Source organism: Pelophylax lessonae (genome assembly GCF_965119305.1).
Source record: "Pelophylax lessonae genome assembly, chromosome: 1".
Lineage (NCBI taxonomy): Eukaryota > Metazoa > Chordata > Amphibia > Anura > Ranidae > Pelophylax > Pelophylax lessonae.
Window position 1 is genome coordinate 121,685,974 of NC_138768.1, and position 15,523 is coordinate 121,701,496.

Sequence of the window (15,523 nt, forward strand, 5' to 3'; positions counted from 1 at the left end):
CAACCCCAATTCCAAAAAATTGTTCTGCTGAAATATGCAAGGCCTTCCATAAAAAAATATGCTGTCTGGATTGGAGTATGCTGTTCTAAAGTTCTAAAACCTGGATATATATTCCAGCATTGATAGTGCCTTTCTAGATGTGCAAGCTACCCATTCCATAAGCACCCCCATACCATCAAGAGGTGCAGGCTTTTGAAGAGAGCGCTGATTACAAGCTGGAAGATCCCTCTCCTCTTTAGTCTGGTGAATGTGGTGCCCACAGTGGCCAAAAAGAATGTCAAATTCTGATTTGACTAACCACAGAACAGTTTTCAACTTTGTAACAGACCATAAGCTTTGGCCCAAAGAAGACGGCAGTGTTTCTGGACCATGTTCAGATAAGGCTTCTTCTTTGTATGACAGAGCATTAACTTGCCTTTTTGGATGGCATGGAGAACTGTTCACAGACAACGATTTTTGGAAGAGTTTCTGACCCCATGCAGTGATGTCTATGACAGAATCATGCCCGTCTTTAGTGCAGTCTGAGAGCCCGAAGATCACGGCCATCCAATATTCTGTTTCGCCCTTGGCTCTTGTCCCGTGCGCACAGAGATTTCTCCAGATTCTCTGAATCTTTTGATATTATGTACTGTAAATGATGATTTATTTAAAGTCTTTGCAGTTTTACCTTAAGGAACATTATTCTGAAATTGTTTGACAATTTTTGGACTTTTCACAGATTGGTAAACCTCTGTCCATCTACTTTTAAGACACTCTAGACTCTCTAAGATGCCCTTTTATGCCCAATCATGTAACTGAGCTGTTGCCAATTATCCTAATTAGTTAGAAAATGTTCTTCCAGCTCTTTCTGGTTAGTACCACTTATTTTGCCACATTTTTGTTGTCCTGTCCCAACTTTTTTTTTCAGCTGTGTTACTGCTCTCAGCTTAAAATTACCAAATTTTTTTGTTAAAATTTTACATTTTCTCAGGTTAAACATTTCATGTCATTTCTATTGTAAATAAAATATGGGTTTATGATATTTGCAAATCATTGCATTCTGTTTTATGTAGATTTTACACAGCGTCCCAGCATTTAAGAATTGGGGTCGTAGAAGTCATTGTACATTCATAAAGGATACACAGTATGCTGTATTTGTGACATGCAGCCCATTGTTATATTGCCTGTAAGTGACAAAGTGCTAAACTATTTTCTCATACTCACCTCCTGATTGCATTCCTGTGACATTTGGTTTAACAGAGAGGAAAAGCAAATTTTGTTTTGTAGCAGGACACGACCAAGAACTCCAAGGTATGTTGACATAACAACTGGATACCTCTGTAAGGCAAACATATTGGAAGTATATAAGACTCAAGAGCAAATAACACAAAATAGAACCTGTCATACCAAACATAATACTGTACCTTATATAATATATAAAACATAACACCATTTTTTTTAAAAAAGATGCCGTAGGGTGTTGGCTGAAAGACTATAGTGAGTATGCATCTCTTAAAAGAATCACTAATCTCCAACACAGCCCTTGCAGCTTGTCTGCACAACAGCATTGAAAAACCTGCTACTCTGAGGATATACCATGAGCAGGCACTTTCACAGATTTATTCTGGCCTTGCAGCATTTGCTTTTTTAGGTAGTTAAGGAGCTCATATTTTGCAGGGCCTACTGTGTAAACTGTATGTATAGCTAAAACTAGAAGAAAGAAAGAAGTGAGAGTAAATTTCTTTAGCAAAGCCCTGAACAGCTGTAAAAATCGAAAAACAGAAAAAAAAAAAAAAAAAAGATAAATATATATATATATATATAAAACACACTCAGAGCTCAGTGGTTTGAACCACTGCCAGGTTTGAAATTATATGTTCCCTTTGTAGAAACTTCTCTTCTGACACCTTTCACCTGGACAAGAAGTGAGGGGGGAACAAACAGAAGTAAATTAAAATCGAAGGGAAATTCTAACAGTATCCTCTTCCATTACATAAGCTTGTTTCCATAGCTGTCTGTGTATCCTTTAGAGAAACTTCGTTTTACTTTCTGTTATGTCTGACACCCATCAGAAATCTGAATATCATAAGTGTGTTTTAGTCTCTTAATAAGGCACTGAATACCTGTAATTGAAAAGTGATTAAATAAATGGCTTCTCTAAGGTGCAAGCTACACACTAGCTGCAATTCACACATGGTTGCACAGTGCTATGTAGCTCAGCTTTGCATTAAACAAAAGCTATTTACCGTCATCACTTCCCTTAAAAATAATTTGTGTGGGCGTGCTTTAGTCACAAAATATTTACAAACATCATGTAAACAGAATGCACTTTTATCAGAAAAAAAATAAGCTATCAACACAGATATAAAATATTTAACAAATTACCTCTCCCTCAAGAATACCCCTAAACACCGGAGGTAAAAGGGAATGAAACATCTGTGGGCCAATGTCGGGGTAAACCATTAGGACATTCTCAAGCACCTAAAAAAAAAAACAAGACCCAAGCAATTAACCAAATATATTTATTTCATCGATTTATTACAAGTATAGTTATACAACACCAACAATTTATGTCTTTCATATTGTACATCCATATCAGTCCATGACCTCAAGGAGCTTCCAATCTAAGGCTTCTATCCCATATAGTTAATTAGTGAGGAAAACCACACAAGCACACAGAGAAAAAATTCAATGCAGTCATGGTTGAGATTCAAACAGATGACCTTAGTGCTGCAAAGCGGAAGTGCTAACCAATAGGCCACTGTGTGCAAATTATTACTTGTATACATATCTCTGTGTGATTGACATAGGACATTTCCACATTTTACTTATTTTCAACAATTATCATGAAATACATTCATTCAATTCTCTGTTCTGTCTCCAAATCCACTCATGCACAATGCTTGACCAGATCTGTCCCCTGCCCCCCCTGTTAAACCTTGCCTGTCTTAGGCCTTTTCCAGTTTTTGCCTATCCCCTGCCTCTTCGGATCTTTTCCTGTCCTATGCTTTTCTGGATCCTTGCCTTTCTGAATCCTTGTCTGTCCTATGCCTATTCCCTGTTTCTCTATGAGATTGCTTGTCCCCCTACCCTCTCCAAGCTCATCTATTCCTTGCCTCTCGATCCTTGCCACTTTCCCTGCTTCTCTATATCCTTGCCTCTCTCCATCCTTAACCACTTGCCGACCGCCGCACGACTATCTACGGCGGCGGTCAGCCCCTCACAGGCAAAGTGACGTAGGTCTACGTCGCTCGCCTGTGAGGGTTTAGGGAGCGAGCGCGCGCCGCCGGAGGCGCGCTCCCGCTCCCGCGTGGTCACGGACCCCCCCGCGCGTGTGACCGGCGGACCCGATCGCCGCCGGCCACTCTGCGATCGGCGGGGGAGAGGGAGAAAGTCAGGCAGCTTGTGTAAACAAGCTGCCTGTCATTCTCCTCTCTGTATGAGAGATGATCACATGGATCTACTATGTAGATCCATTGATCACTCTGCATACAGTTGAAGCCACAGCCAATCACAGTTAGAATCACGCCCCTAGGGACACACACAGCCCCTCCCTCTCAAATAAAGTTAACCCTTTCACTACCAGTGTATTTTTACAGTAACAGTGCATATATATAGCACTGATTACTGTAGAAATGTCACTGGTAACCCCAAAAGTGTCAAAAATGTCAGTCAAGGGTCCGATCTGTCCGCCGCAATGTCGCAGTACCGCAAAAAAAATCGCAGATCGCCGCCATTACGCGTTAAAAAAAAAAACAACAAAAATGACAAAAATCTTTCCCTTTGTTAGTAAACGCAATAACTTTTGCGCAAACCAATCAAAATACGCTTTTTGCGATTTTTTTTACCAAACATAGGTAGCATAAAACAAATTGGCCGAAAATATTAAAAAATTTTGATTTTTACATTTTTTTTGGGGGGAATTTCATATAAAAAAAAGGGAAAAATATTGCTATTTTTGCAAAATTTACGCTCTTTTTTTGTTTATAGCGCGTGATCAAAAAATCGCACAGGTGATCAAATACCGCCAAAAGAAAGCTCTGTTTGTGGGAAAAAAAGGACGCCAAATTCGTTTAGGTACAGCGTCGCACGACCGCGCAATTGTCCGTTAAAGCCACGCAGTGCCGAATCGCAAAATACCCTCTGGTCGTTTAGCAGCCAAATCCTCCGGGGCTTAAGTGGTTAAATGTTCCCCACCTCTCCTGATCTTTGCCTGTCCTATGCCTTTCTAGATCCTTGCCTGTCCCCACCTCTCAAAGACCTTGCCTGTTCTCTGCTTCTCCATGACTTTTGCCTGTTCATTTTCTCTCCAGGTCCTTCTCTGTTGCCTGCCTCCCTGCATCCTTGCCTGTCCCCTGCCTCTCTCAATCCCTGCCAGTCCACTGCCTCTCTCCATCTATGCCGGTTCCCTGCCTCTCTCGATCCTTGCCAGTGCCCTGCCTCTCTCAATCCTTTCCAGTGCCCTGCCTCTCTCGATCCTTGCCAGTGCCCTGCCTTTCTCGATCCTTGCCAGTGCCCTGCCTTTCTGGATCCTTGCCAGTTCCCTGCCTCTCTCCATCCTTGCCGGTGCCCTGCCTCTCTCCATCCTTGCCGGTGCCCTGCCTCTCTCCATCCTCGCCGGTGCCCTGCCTCTCTCCATCCTCGCCGGTGCCCTGCCTCTCTCCATCCTCGCCGGTGCCCTGCCTCTCTCCATCCTCGCCGGTGCCCTGCCTCTCTCCATCCTTGCCGGTGCCCTGCCTCTCTCCATCCTCGCCGGTGCCCTGCCTCTCTCCATCCTCGCCGGTGCCCTGCCTCTCTCGATCCTTGCCAGTCCCTTGCCTCTCTCAATCCTTGCCTGCACTTGGCCTCCCTCGATCCTTGCCTGTTTCCTGCCTCTCTCAATCCTGGTCTGTCCCTTGCCTCTACCAATCTTTGCCTGTCTCTTGCCTCTCTTAAACCTTGTTTATTCCATGCCTCTCTTGATCTTTGCCTCTCTCGATTCTTGCCTGTCCCCTCCCTCTCCCAATCTTTGCCTGTCTCTTGCCTCTCTCAATCCCGGTTTATCCCACGCCTCAATTGATCCTTGGCTGTCCCGTCTTCTTTGATCCTTGCCTGTCCTATACCTCTCTTGATCCTTGCCTGTCCCCTGCCATCTTGATCATTGTCTATCATTCTTTGCAGCATGTAATGTGCTTCAGAAGCACCAGAGAATTTTAGCTAACAAGTAGAAAGTATGTATGTGTGAAGAAAAGGGGAGATTAAAAAAATAAGGAAACAAACATAACAGCTCAATGAAAAAGTATAAAATAAATATTATAACAAGGCTTACAATCATATAATAAGTGCAGACATGAATACTTTTTTAAAAATATAAATTACTTTCTTTCCTAAGTGCCAATATGATGACAATGTTATTTTAGTTTTTCAATCATTCCATTATTTTGTTTGTATTTTATATCAAACTTTTCTGGAAGCTCCACATACACACACTGTGGTACAAATTAAACTCTCACTCTACATTTTGACTTAAAATGGGACAACCAGAGGTAGACTCCAATTCTATCTGCTTCATGCTAATATCTCACTGTAACTGTAAAACAATTTAAATATACAAAGAGGACGACAGCTGTATAATAATGGTTTTGAAGAAGCTCTGAGGTGAAATTGCTCTGAAGGGAACAAAAAAACAGTAATGTGGGAAGTGGCTGCTGCTGTATACAAAGTGCATTTGTATAATTATTTTACTGTGATTTAAACAGGTCCCTACATTTAGAGCTCAAGTGCAGAGATTAATAGGTGCAGTGTGTGAGTGTGGATTCTGCTGGACAGACTTATAATGGGTCACATTCATATGACAAAGACTAAGATACTTAAAACTAGCAAAAAAAAAAAGAAAAAAAAAGGGAAAGGTGTACTTTCAACACACACAACCAAGTTGGTGCAGCAGCAAGCCAAGATTTAAAAAGCAGGCATGGATGGATATATATATATATATACACACACACACAAACAGTATCTCACAAAAGTGAGTAAACCCTCACATTTTTTTAAATGTTTTATTATATCTTTTCATGTGACAACACTGAAGAAATGACACTTTGATGAAATGTAGAGTAGTGAGTGTACAGCTTGTATAACTGTGTACATTTGCTGTCCCCTCAAAATAACTCAACACACAACTAATAATGTCTATACCGCTGGCAACAAAAGTGAGTACACCCCTAAGTCAAAATGTTCAAATTGGGCCCAAGGTGTCAATATAGTGTGTGGCCACCATTATTTTCCTGCACTGCCTTAACCCTCTTGGGCATGGAGTTCACCAGAGCTTCACAGGTTGCAACTGGAGTCCTCTTCCACTCCTGCATGACAACATTACAGAGCTGTTGGATGTTAAAGACCTTGCACTCCTCCACCTTCAATTTGAGGATGCCCCTCAGATGATTAATTGGGTTTAGGTCTGGAGACATGCTTAACCAGTACATCACCTTTACCCTTAAGATTCTTTAGCAAGGCATTGGATGTCTTGAAGGTGTGTTTAGGGTCGTTATGTTGGAATACTGCCCTGCAGCCCAGTCTCCGAAAGGGAGAGGATCATGCTGTGCTTCAGTATATCACAGTACATGTTCAAATTCATGGTTCCCTCAGTGAACTGTAGCTCCCCAGTGCCAGCAGCATTCATGCAGCCCCAAACCAAGACACTCCCACCACCATGCTTGACTGGAGGTTAACAGTTATACAAGCTGTACACTCACTACTTTAGATTGTAGCAAAGAGTCATTTTTTTTCAGTGTTGTCACATGAAAAGATAAATTAAAATATTTACAAAAATGTGAGGGATGTACTCACTTTTGTGAAATACTGTGTGTATATATATATATATATATATACACACATACATATACACACACATACATACACAGCTGAAAGAAAAAGTATGTGAACCCTTTGGAATGATATGTATTTCTGCACAAATTGGTCATTATTGTGATCTGATCATCATCTAAGTCACAACAATAGACAATCACAGTCTGCTTAAACTAATATCACACAAAGAATGAAATGTTGCCATGTTTTTATTAAACACACCATGTAAACATTCACAGTGCAGGTGGAAAAAATATGTGAATCCCTAGACTAATGACATCTCCAAGAGCTAATTGGAGTGAGATGTCAGCCAACTGGAGTCCAATCAATGAGATGAGATTGAAGGTGTTTGTTACAGCTGCCCTGCGCTATAACAAAAACATATACCAGTTCTGGGTATGCTTTTCACAAGAAGCATTGCCTGATGTGAATGATGCCTCACACAAAAGAGCTCTCAGAAGACCTACGATTAGGAATTGATGACTTGCATAAAGCTGGAAAGGGTTATAAAAGTATCTCCAAAAGCCTTGCTGTTCATCAGTCCACGGTAAGACAAATTGTCTATAAATGGAGAAAGTTCAGCACTGCTGCTACTCTCTCTAGGAGTGGCCGTCCTGTAAAGATGACTGCAAGAGCACAGCGCAGACTGCCCAATGAGGTGAAGAAGAATCCTAGAGTGTCAGCTAAAGACTTACAAAAGTCACTGGAAAATGCTAACATCCCTGTTAGCGAATCTATAATACGTAAAACACAAAACAAGAATGGATTTCATGGGAGGATACCAAAGAGGAAGCCACTGCTGTCCAAACAAAACATTGCTGCACGTTTACAGTTTGCACAAGAGCACCTGGATGTTCCACATCAGTACTGGCAAAATATTCTGTGGACAGATGAAACCAAAGTTGAGTTGTTTGGAAGAAACACACAACACTATGTGTGGCGAAAAAGAGGCACAGCACACCAACATCAAAACCTCATCCCAACTCCGAAGTATGGTGGTAGGGGCATCATGGTTTGGGGCTGCTTTGCTGTATCAGGGCCTGGACGGATTGCTATCAAAGGAAAAATGAATTCCCAAGTTTATCGAGACATTTTGCAGGAGAACTTAAGGCCATCTGTCTACCAGCTGAAGCTCAACAGAAGATGGGTGTTGCAACAGGACAATGACCCAAAGCATAGAAGTAAATCAACAACAGAATGGCTTAAACAGAAGAAAATACGCCTTCTGAAGTGGCCCAGTCAGAGTCCTGACCTCAACCCGATTGTTGCCATATGGGGTTTAGGCGTAATCTACCTTAACGTGTTGTGAGGATGAGGAGTTATGCATAAATCTCCTATAATAATTGTAAATAGATGGATGTAAATATTAATTTTTCAAGATATTGAGTTTTGGATTTTACATTTAGTTGAGAGAGGATTGTCAATTATATGAAGCTGTGAGACTTTCTTTAGCAGTCAGTTAAAGGAACCGGTTTAACCAGTCCATTTAAAATGCAGGCAACTGCTGTTTACATATAAACAACTACGGACAGTATCAACCCGTGTTTACATCCTGGAAGTGAGACTTTCTGGAGCCAGGACACATCTTGCATATCTTAAGTAGCCATTTCAGAGCTACTCCACAGTGAGGAGTAAACGAACCCCCCCCCCCCCAACAGAAAAGGAGTGGTTAGAACGAGGCGTAACTATGGGAGGGGGAAATGGTCCAATCTGGGAAGAGATACGCCCACAGGAAGTGACAAAGCAAGATAGCTGAACCAATGAGAATGGCCCTATACAAGGCTATGGGATATGGGTCTATATTAGGTTCGGTGAGACAGGGTGACTTCCTGTTTGGCATGGGAGAGCTAGAGCCATCACTAGAGGTAATTATGGATTAAGGAGTAAGGGTACATTGTATATTTTATTTGTGTCGGTCATAGTGTGTGTATATGAGTCTATACTCTATGCATTGTATTTGTTTAGTTGAACCCAGGAATAGTTTACATTTTTGTAGTATGTACAATAGTTGGATTGTTGTAAATTATGTAGAATTGGCAAACCTTATACAAATAAATAATTGTTGTGTTAAAGTTTTCACACAGTCATAGAACTCTCATTATTAACCCAAATATTGTCTGAGATAGATTAACTCTCATAGATTTTTGTTAACATAATTGGCAACCATGAAGCATTGATCAGTCTGAAAATATTTGATACAGCAAATACTAAGATTTGTGTAAGGTTATAGAGATTGAGATGCTGTGGCATGACCTCAAGAAAGCGATTCACACCAAACATCCCAAGAATATTGCTGAACTGAAACAGTTCTGTAAAGAGGAATGGTCAAGAATTACTCCTGACCGTTGTGCATGTCTGATCTGCAAGTACAGGAAACGTTTGGTTGAAGTTATTGCTGCCAAAGGAGGTTCAACCAGTTATTAAATCCAAGGGTTCACATACTTTTTCCACCTGCACTGTGAATTTTTACATGGTGTGTGCAATAAAAACATGGCAACATTTCATTCTTTGTGTGTTATTAGTTTATAAGCAGACTGTGATTGTCTATTGTTGTGACTTAGATGATAATCAGATCACATTTTATGACCAATTTGTGCAGAAATCCATATCATTCCAAAGGGTTCACATACTTTTTCTTGCAGCTGTGTGTGTATATATATATATATATATATATCTACACATACACATTTTTTACTTTTTTCACTGCAATTTTTTAAGGGTCTCTTTAAGATTACAGTTTGTTTTTATGAAGACTCTGAACCGATAAAACAACTAAAGGGGCAGCTTAGACTTTCATCTCTTCTTCTTCACTCAGTCGCTTCAAAAGCGTATAGCAGACCCAACGTGGGGGGAAAAAATGCAAGACCATGATAAGTCACCAGCTTGTAAAAATTTACTTTCAAATTCTGTTGCTAAAACTTCATACAGTGGCCACTAACAGAATATTCATCAGAAAATAGCACTTTCATTTTTCTGGCCAGTGACTAGCGTAAACATCAGAGGAATAATAAATAAATACAACAACCTTCAGCACCTGTCGATAAACTTTCAGCAGCCTTTTGGCTTTGCTCAGAATAATATGCTCACAAAGTTTAACTCACGGAACTGAAAATCATCCATATATGATAGATTTAAATAAAAATTCAATTTGAGTGCATCCAACAGCTTATGAAGTTAACAAATTGAGTTTATTCATGTTTGAAAACAATAACAATAAAATCATTTACTTTGTCACAAACAGACAAGAAAAAAAAGTCAGAAGAAAGAAGGTGTTAACCTTTAATTTGTAAGTGAAAAGAGGAAAGTACATAAGAAAATATAACATTTTAGACATTTAAAAAGTATACTTTTCCAATTAAATAACTGATTTTTTTTTCGGAATTGATAACGGACTCGAGACCTGCAAGTACTCGGGCCTTGAAGTGGCATGGCAACTGCTACACATAAAATCTCCACCACCATGCTTCAAAGTTGGAATAAAGTTATTTTCATAACATGCTGTCGGAAAGCAGATCTTGCGCTAATTACCCTTCTTAACCACTTGCCGACCGCCGCACGACTATTTACTGCGGCGGTCAGCCCCGTACAGGCAAAGTGACGTAGTACTACGTCGCTTGCCTGAGAGCCTCTAGGGGGCGAGCGCGTGCCGCTGGAGGCGCGCTCCCGCCCCCGCTCGTTCCCTTACAAGTCCGTGCGTGTGACAGGCGGACCTATGTCTGCCGGTCACTCGCGATCTCCCCGTGGAGAGGGAGAAAGGCAGGCGGCTGATGTAAACAAAGCCGCCTGTCATTCTCCCTGATCTAACTGCAGAGATCATACAATCCTGCAATGTAGGATCGTATGTCTCTATGGTTACATCACTAGCCATACCCCTTTACAGTTAGAAGCACGCCCCTAGGGACACACTTAACCCCTGCATCACCAATAAAGTTAACCCCCTTCCCTGCCAGTGTCATTTTTACAGTAACAGTGCATATGTATAGCACTGATTACTGTAGTAATGTCACTGGTCCCCCCAAAAGTGTCAAAAATGTCAGTCAAGGGTCCAATCTGTCCGCTGCAATGTCGCAGTCCCACAAAAAAAAATTGCAGATCGCCGCCATTACTCGTTTAAAAAAAAACACCAAGAATGACAGAAATCTTTCCCTTAGTTAGTAAACGCAATAACTTTTGCGCAAACCAATCAAAATACGCTTATTGCAATTTTTTTTACCAAACATATGTAGCAGAAAACAAATTGGCCTAAAATGTTAAAAAATTTAGATTTTTAAATTTTTTTGGGGGGAATTTCATATAAAAAAATTTGAAAAATATTGTTATTTTTTCAAAATTGTCGCTCCTTTTTTGTTTATAGCGCAAAAAGGAAAAAAATCGCACAGGTAATCAAATACCACCAAAAGAAAGCTCTGTTTGTGGGAAAAAAAGGACGTCAATTTCATTTGGGTACAGAATCGCACGACCGCGCAATTGTCCATTAAAGTCACGCAGTGCCAAATCGCAAAATAGGGCCTGGTCAGGAAGGGGGTAAAATCTTCCGGGGCTTAAGTGGTTAATATAACCATAACTAAAGTGTACGCATAGCCAAAATGTTTTTCTTTTCATTTTGGATAGAGTACAGAAGGGTTAAAACCCCCTGCCAGGTTATTTTTTTTTTTCTTTTTTTGTACACCATTAGGGAACTTTCCTTTTACTTCCTGTCTCAGAGACACAAATGAAGTAAGAGTAACTCTATTAGAAGGTTCTCCTCACCCCTTGTATCCAGACAACTGAAAAATGTAGGATTTCCGCCCATTTTCTGTTTCCATAACAGCAGTCACCAGTACAAATAGTGTGGTGAATATCCCCAACAGGCATACACACACCAAAATAAAAAAGTATATATGTATATATTGTAAGGGTTGTGAAGGAGGAAGGAAGTGATTGGCGCTGCTTGGTGGGGTGTTTTTAGGAATATATTTGTTGGTTACTATGCTTCCAGTGAGGTTTTATATGGAAGTCTGTATAATAAATTAGAATCTGTGTGTAATCCACTAAAATCTGATATCAAATGACAAAACCTGTATAAAATCAGAACAGGTCTCTGTGTAATTTCTAAAACATAAAAACCTTATATAAATTACATCAGCAAATAAATCTCATACGTGCAAATTGTGCAAAAAGTGGTGCCAAAGTGAATGCAAAAAGTGAGGTGATAAAAAATTAAATAATGATCAAATGTTGTCCAGTAATAAATATATAACCATAAAATGACAATTGGTAAGTATGCTCCAAAAAGTACCAATAAATATAAGTGAAAAAATGAATAATGCATGTGTAACCATAAAATGACAATAGGTAAGTATGCTCTTATACGTGCCAATAAATATAAGTGATAAGAATATATAAAAAAATGTCTGCCAATAGATAAAAAAGTGCAAAGGTGCAAGAGTGAACGAATTCCTCAGTATATATATCAGTGCAAAACTGGCAGTAAAAAGATAATAAAAATATATAGAAAAAGTGTCTGTTTAAATAATCCAGCAAATGGATCCAGACCAATGTGCAGTCTCAGTGACTTAAAAATCCAAAAAAAGAGTCCTAGAGAGGTGAAGTCCGTATATGGTGGTTGAAGTGCTCTTTTCTCTATGCCTAAAGTAGGGTGGGTGGGCAGAAGGAAAAAGTGTTCCCCTGAGCCTGGGGTCCTGCGCTTACCAGATTCCCTTACCCCTACAGCGGTAAACAGCGGGTCGAGCTGCTGTTTACCGCTGTAGGGGTAAGGGAATCTGGTAAGCGCAGGACCCCAGGCTCAGGGGAACACTTTTTCCTTCTGCCCACCCACCCTACTTTGGGCATAGAGAAAAGAGCACTTCAACCACCATATACGGACTTCACCTATCTAGGACTCTTTTTTTGGATTTTTAAGTCACTGAGACTGCACATTGGTCTGGATCCATTTGCTGGATTATTTAAACGGACACTTTTTCTATATATTTTTATTATCTTTTTACTGCCAGTTTTGCACTGATATATATACTGAGGAATTCGTTCACTCTTGCACCTTTGCACTTATTTATCTATTGGCAGACATTTTTTTATATATTCTTATCACTTATATTTATTGGCACGTATAAGAGCATACTTACCTATTGTCATTTTATGGTTACACATGCATTATTCATTTTTTCACTTATATTTATTGGTACTTTTTGGAGCATACTTACCAATTGTCATTTTATGGTTATATATTTATTACTGGACAACATTTGATCATTATTTAATTTTTTATCACCTCACTTTTTGCATTCACTTTGGCACCACTTTTTGCACAATTTGCACGTATGAGATTTATTTGCTGATGTAATTTATATAAGGTTTTTATGTTTTAGAAATTACACAGAGACCTGTTCTGATTTTATACAGGTTTTGTCATTTGATATCAGATTTTAGTGGATTACACACAGATTCTAATTTATTATACAGACTTCCATATAAAACCTCACTGGAAGCATAGTAACCAACAAATATATTCCTAAAAACACCCCACCAAGCAGCGCCAATCACTTCCTTCCTCCTTCATATCTATTCAAGTGCTCCCCTTCTTAGGGTCGCATTTTTGAAGTGGGCAGCAGCCAGGTGCGGTGTTAATTTCTACATATATACCCCCCATCCTAAGCGCGGAATTACATAGACCTCTTCATATATTGTAAGGGGTTGGCTCGGTAGCGGGTGTGGGTGACCCCTTGGGTGGGTTTGTTACACAGAGAGACAGCCGAGGAGTGGTTGAAAACAACGGTCTATGGTTTATTCTTCCAATTTGCTGGAAACAAGTGCAAGCATCCAAACAGCATAAATCAAACAAACATAGAATAAACCCTGGCCACTTGGGGCGTCTACCTTCACAACACAGGAACCTACCTATGGTGTCTGTCCCAACCTACTGCTGGGCAGACACTGCTGGTCATACAGCAGAAAACCAATAGTCTATTTGTTTTCTTTTCACACAGAAAAAGTCAACACCACCTCACCTTCAGAAGTCTCTCAGCTCACTGCTCTCCGTAACGCACAAAGCCTCAGGATGCAGCAATCAGTAGTCATCCTCTGGATAACTTATAGAGGCCTTAATTGCCTCATCTCGAATAGCTGAAGCTTTCCAACGTCCTTAAACCTTTCTGGCTACCTCTGCAGCCGACACCTGATAGTAATTGGTGAATTGTCTAAACAAGGCAGAAATTTATCTCCCGTCTGTAATAACACCCACAGATTTACCTGACTTCCTGTCATTATATATATATATATATATATATATATATATATATATATATATATATATATACTGTGTGTATATATACAGTGCCTTGAAAGTATTTATACCCCTGAAATTTTCCACATTTTGTCATGCTACAACTAAGAATGTAAATGTATTTTTATATTTATATGATAGACCAACACAAAGTGGCATACCTAAACTTACAGGTCAGGCAAGGAGAGCATTAATGAGAGAAGCAGCCAAGAGGCCAATGGTAATAATAATTAAACATCGTAACAAATTTTGAAAACCATTTAGAATTTTCCTTTCGTGTCACAATTATGTGCCACTTTGTGTTGGCCTATCACATAAAATGCAAATAAATTACATTTACAGTGCCTTGCGAAAGTATTCGGCCCCCTTGAACTTTGCTGAAGAATCATCAACAAGTGGGAAACAATCATGAAGTGGAATGAAATTTATTGGATATTTCAAACTTTATTAACAAATAAAAAACTAAAAAATTGGGCATGCAAAATTATTCAGCCCCTTTACTTTCAGTGCAGCAAACTCTCTCCAGAAGTTCAGTGAGGATCTCTGAATGATCCAATGTTGACCTAAATGACTAATGATGAAAAATACAATCCACCTGTGTGTAATCAAGTCTCCGTATAAATGCACCTGCACTGTGATAGTCTCAGAGGTCCGTTTAAAGCGTAGAGAGCATCATGAAGAACAAGGAACACACCAGGCAGGTCCGAGATACAGTTGTGGAGAAGTTTAAAGCCGGATTTGGATACAAAAAGATTTTCCAAGCTTTAAACCTCCCAAGGAGAACTGTGCAAGTGATTATATTGAAATGGAAGGAGTATCAGACCACTGCAAATCTACCAAGACTTGGCCGTCCCTCTAAACTTTCAGCTCATACAAGGAGAAGACTGATCAGAGATGCAGCCAAGAGGCCCATGATCACTCTGGATGAACTGCAGAGATCTACAGCTGAGGTGGGAGACTCTGTCCATAGGACAACAATCAGTCGGATACTGCACAAATCTGGACTTTATAGAAGAGTGGCAAGAAGAAAGCCATTTCTTAAAGATATCCATGAAAAGTGTCGTTTAAAGTTTGCCACAAGCCACCTGGGAGACACACCAAACATGTGGAAGAAGGTGCTCTGGTCAGATGAAACCAAAATCAAACTTTTTGGCAACAATGCAAAACGTTAGGTTTGGCGTAAAAGCAACACAGCTCATCACCCTGAACACACCATCCCCACTGTCAAACATGGTGGTGGCAGCATCATGGTTTGGGCCTGCTTTTCTTCAGCAGGGACAGGAAAGATGGTTAAAATTGATGGGAAGATGGATGGAGCCAAATACAGGACCATTCTGGAAGAAAACCTGATGGAGTCTGCAAAAGACCTGAGACTGGGATGGAGATTTGTCTTCTAACAAGACAATGATCCAAAACATAAAG

At 40.0% G+C, this 15,523-nt stretch overlaps 1 protein-coding gene across 1 annotated transcript in view; it reads right to left on the minus strand.

Annotated features, from left to right (window-relative positions):
• The window catches only part of IPO11 (importin 11), a 926,630-nt gene that overhangs the window by 293,068 nt on the left and 618,039 nt on the right, over positions 1 to 15,523 (minus strand). The window contains exons 24-25 of the mRNA XM_082270245.1: positions 2,365 to 2,460; positions 1,204 to 1,317 (exon numbers count right to left, since the gene is read on the minus strand). Of these exons, the coding sequence (XP_082126371.1) occupies positions 1,204 to 1,317; positions 2,365 to 2,460 (210 nt within the window). The remainder of the gene's footprint in view (positions 1 to 1,203; positions 1,318 to 2,364; positions 2,461 to 15,523) is intronic.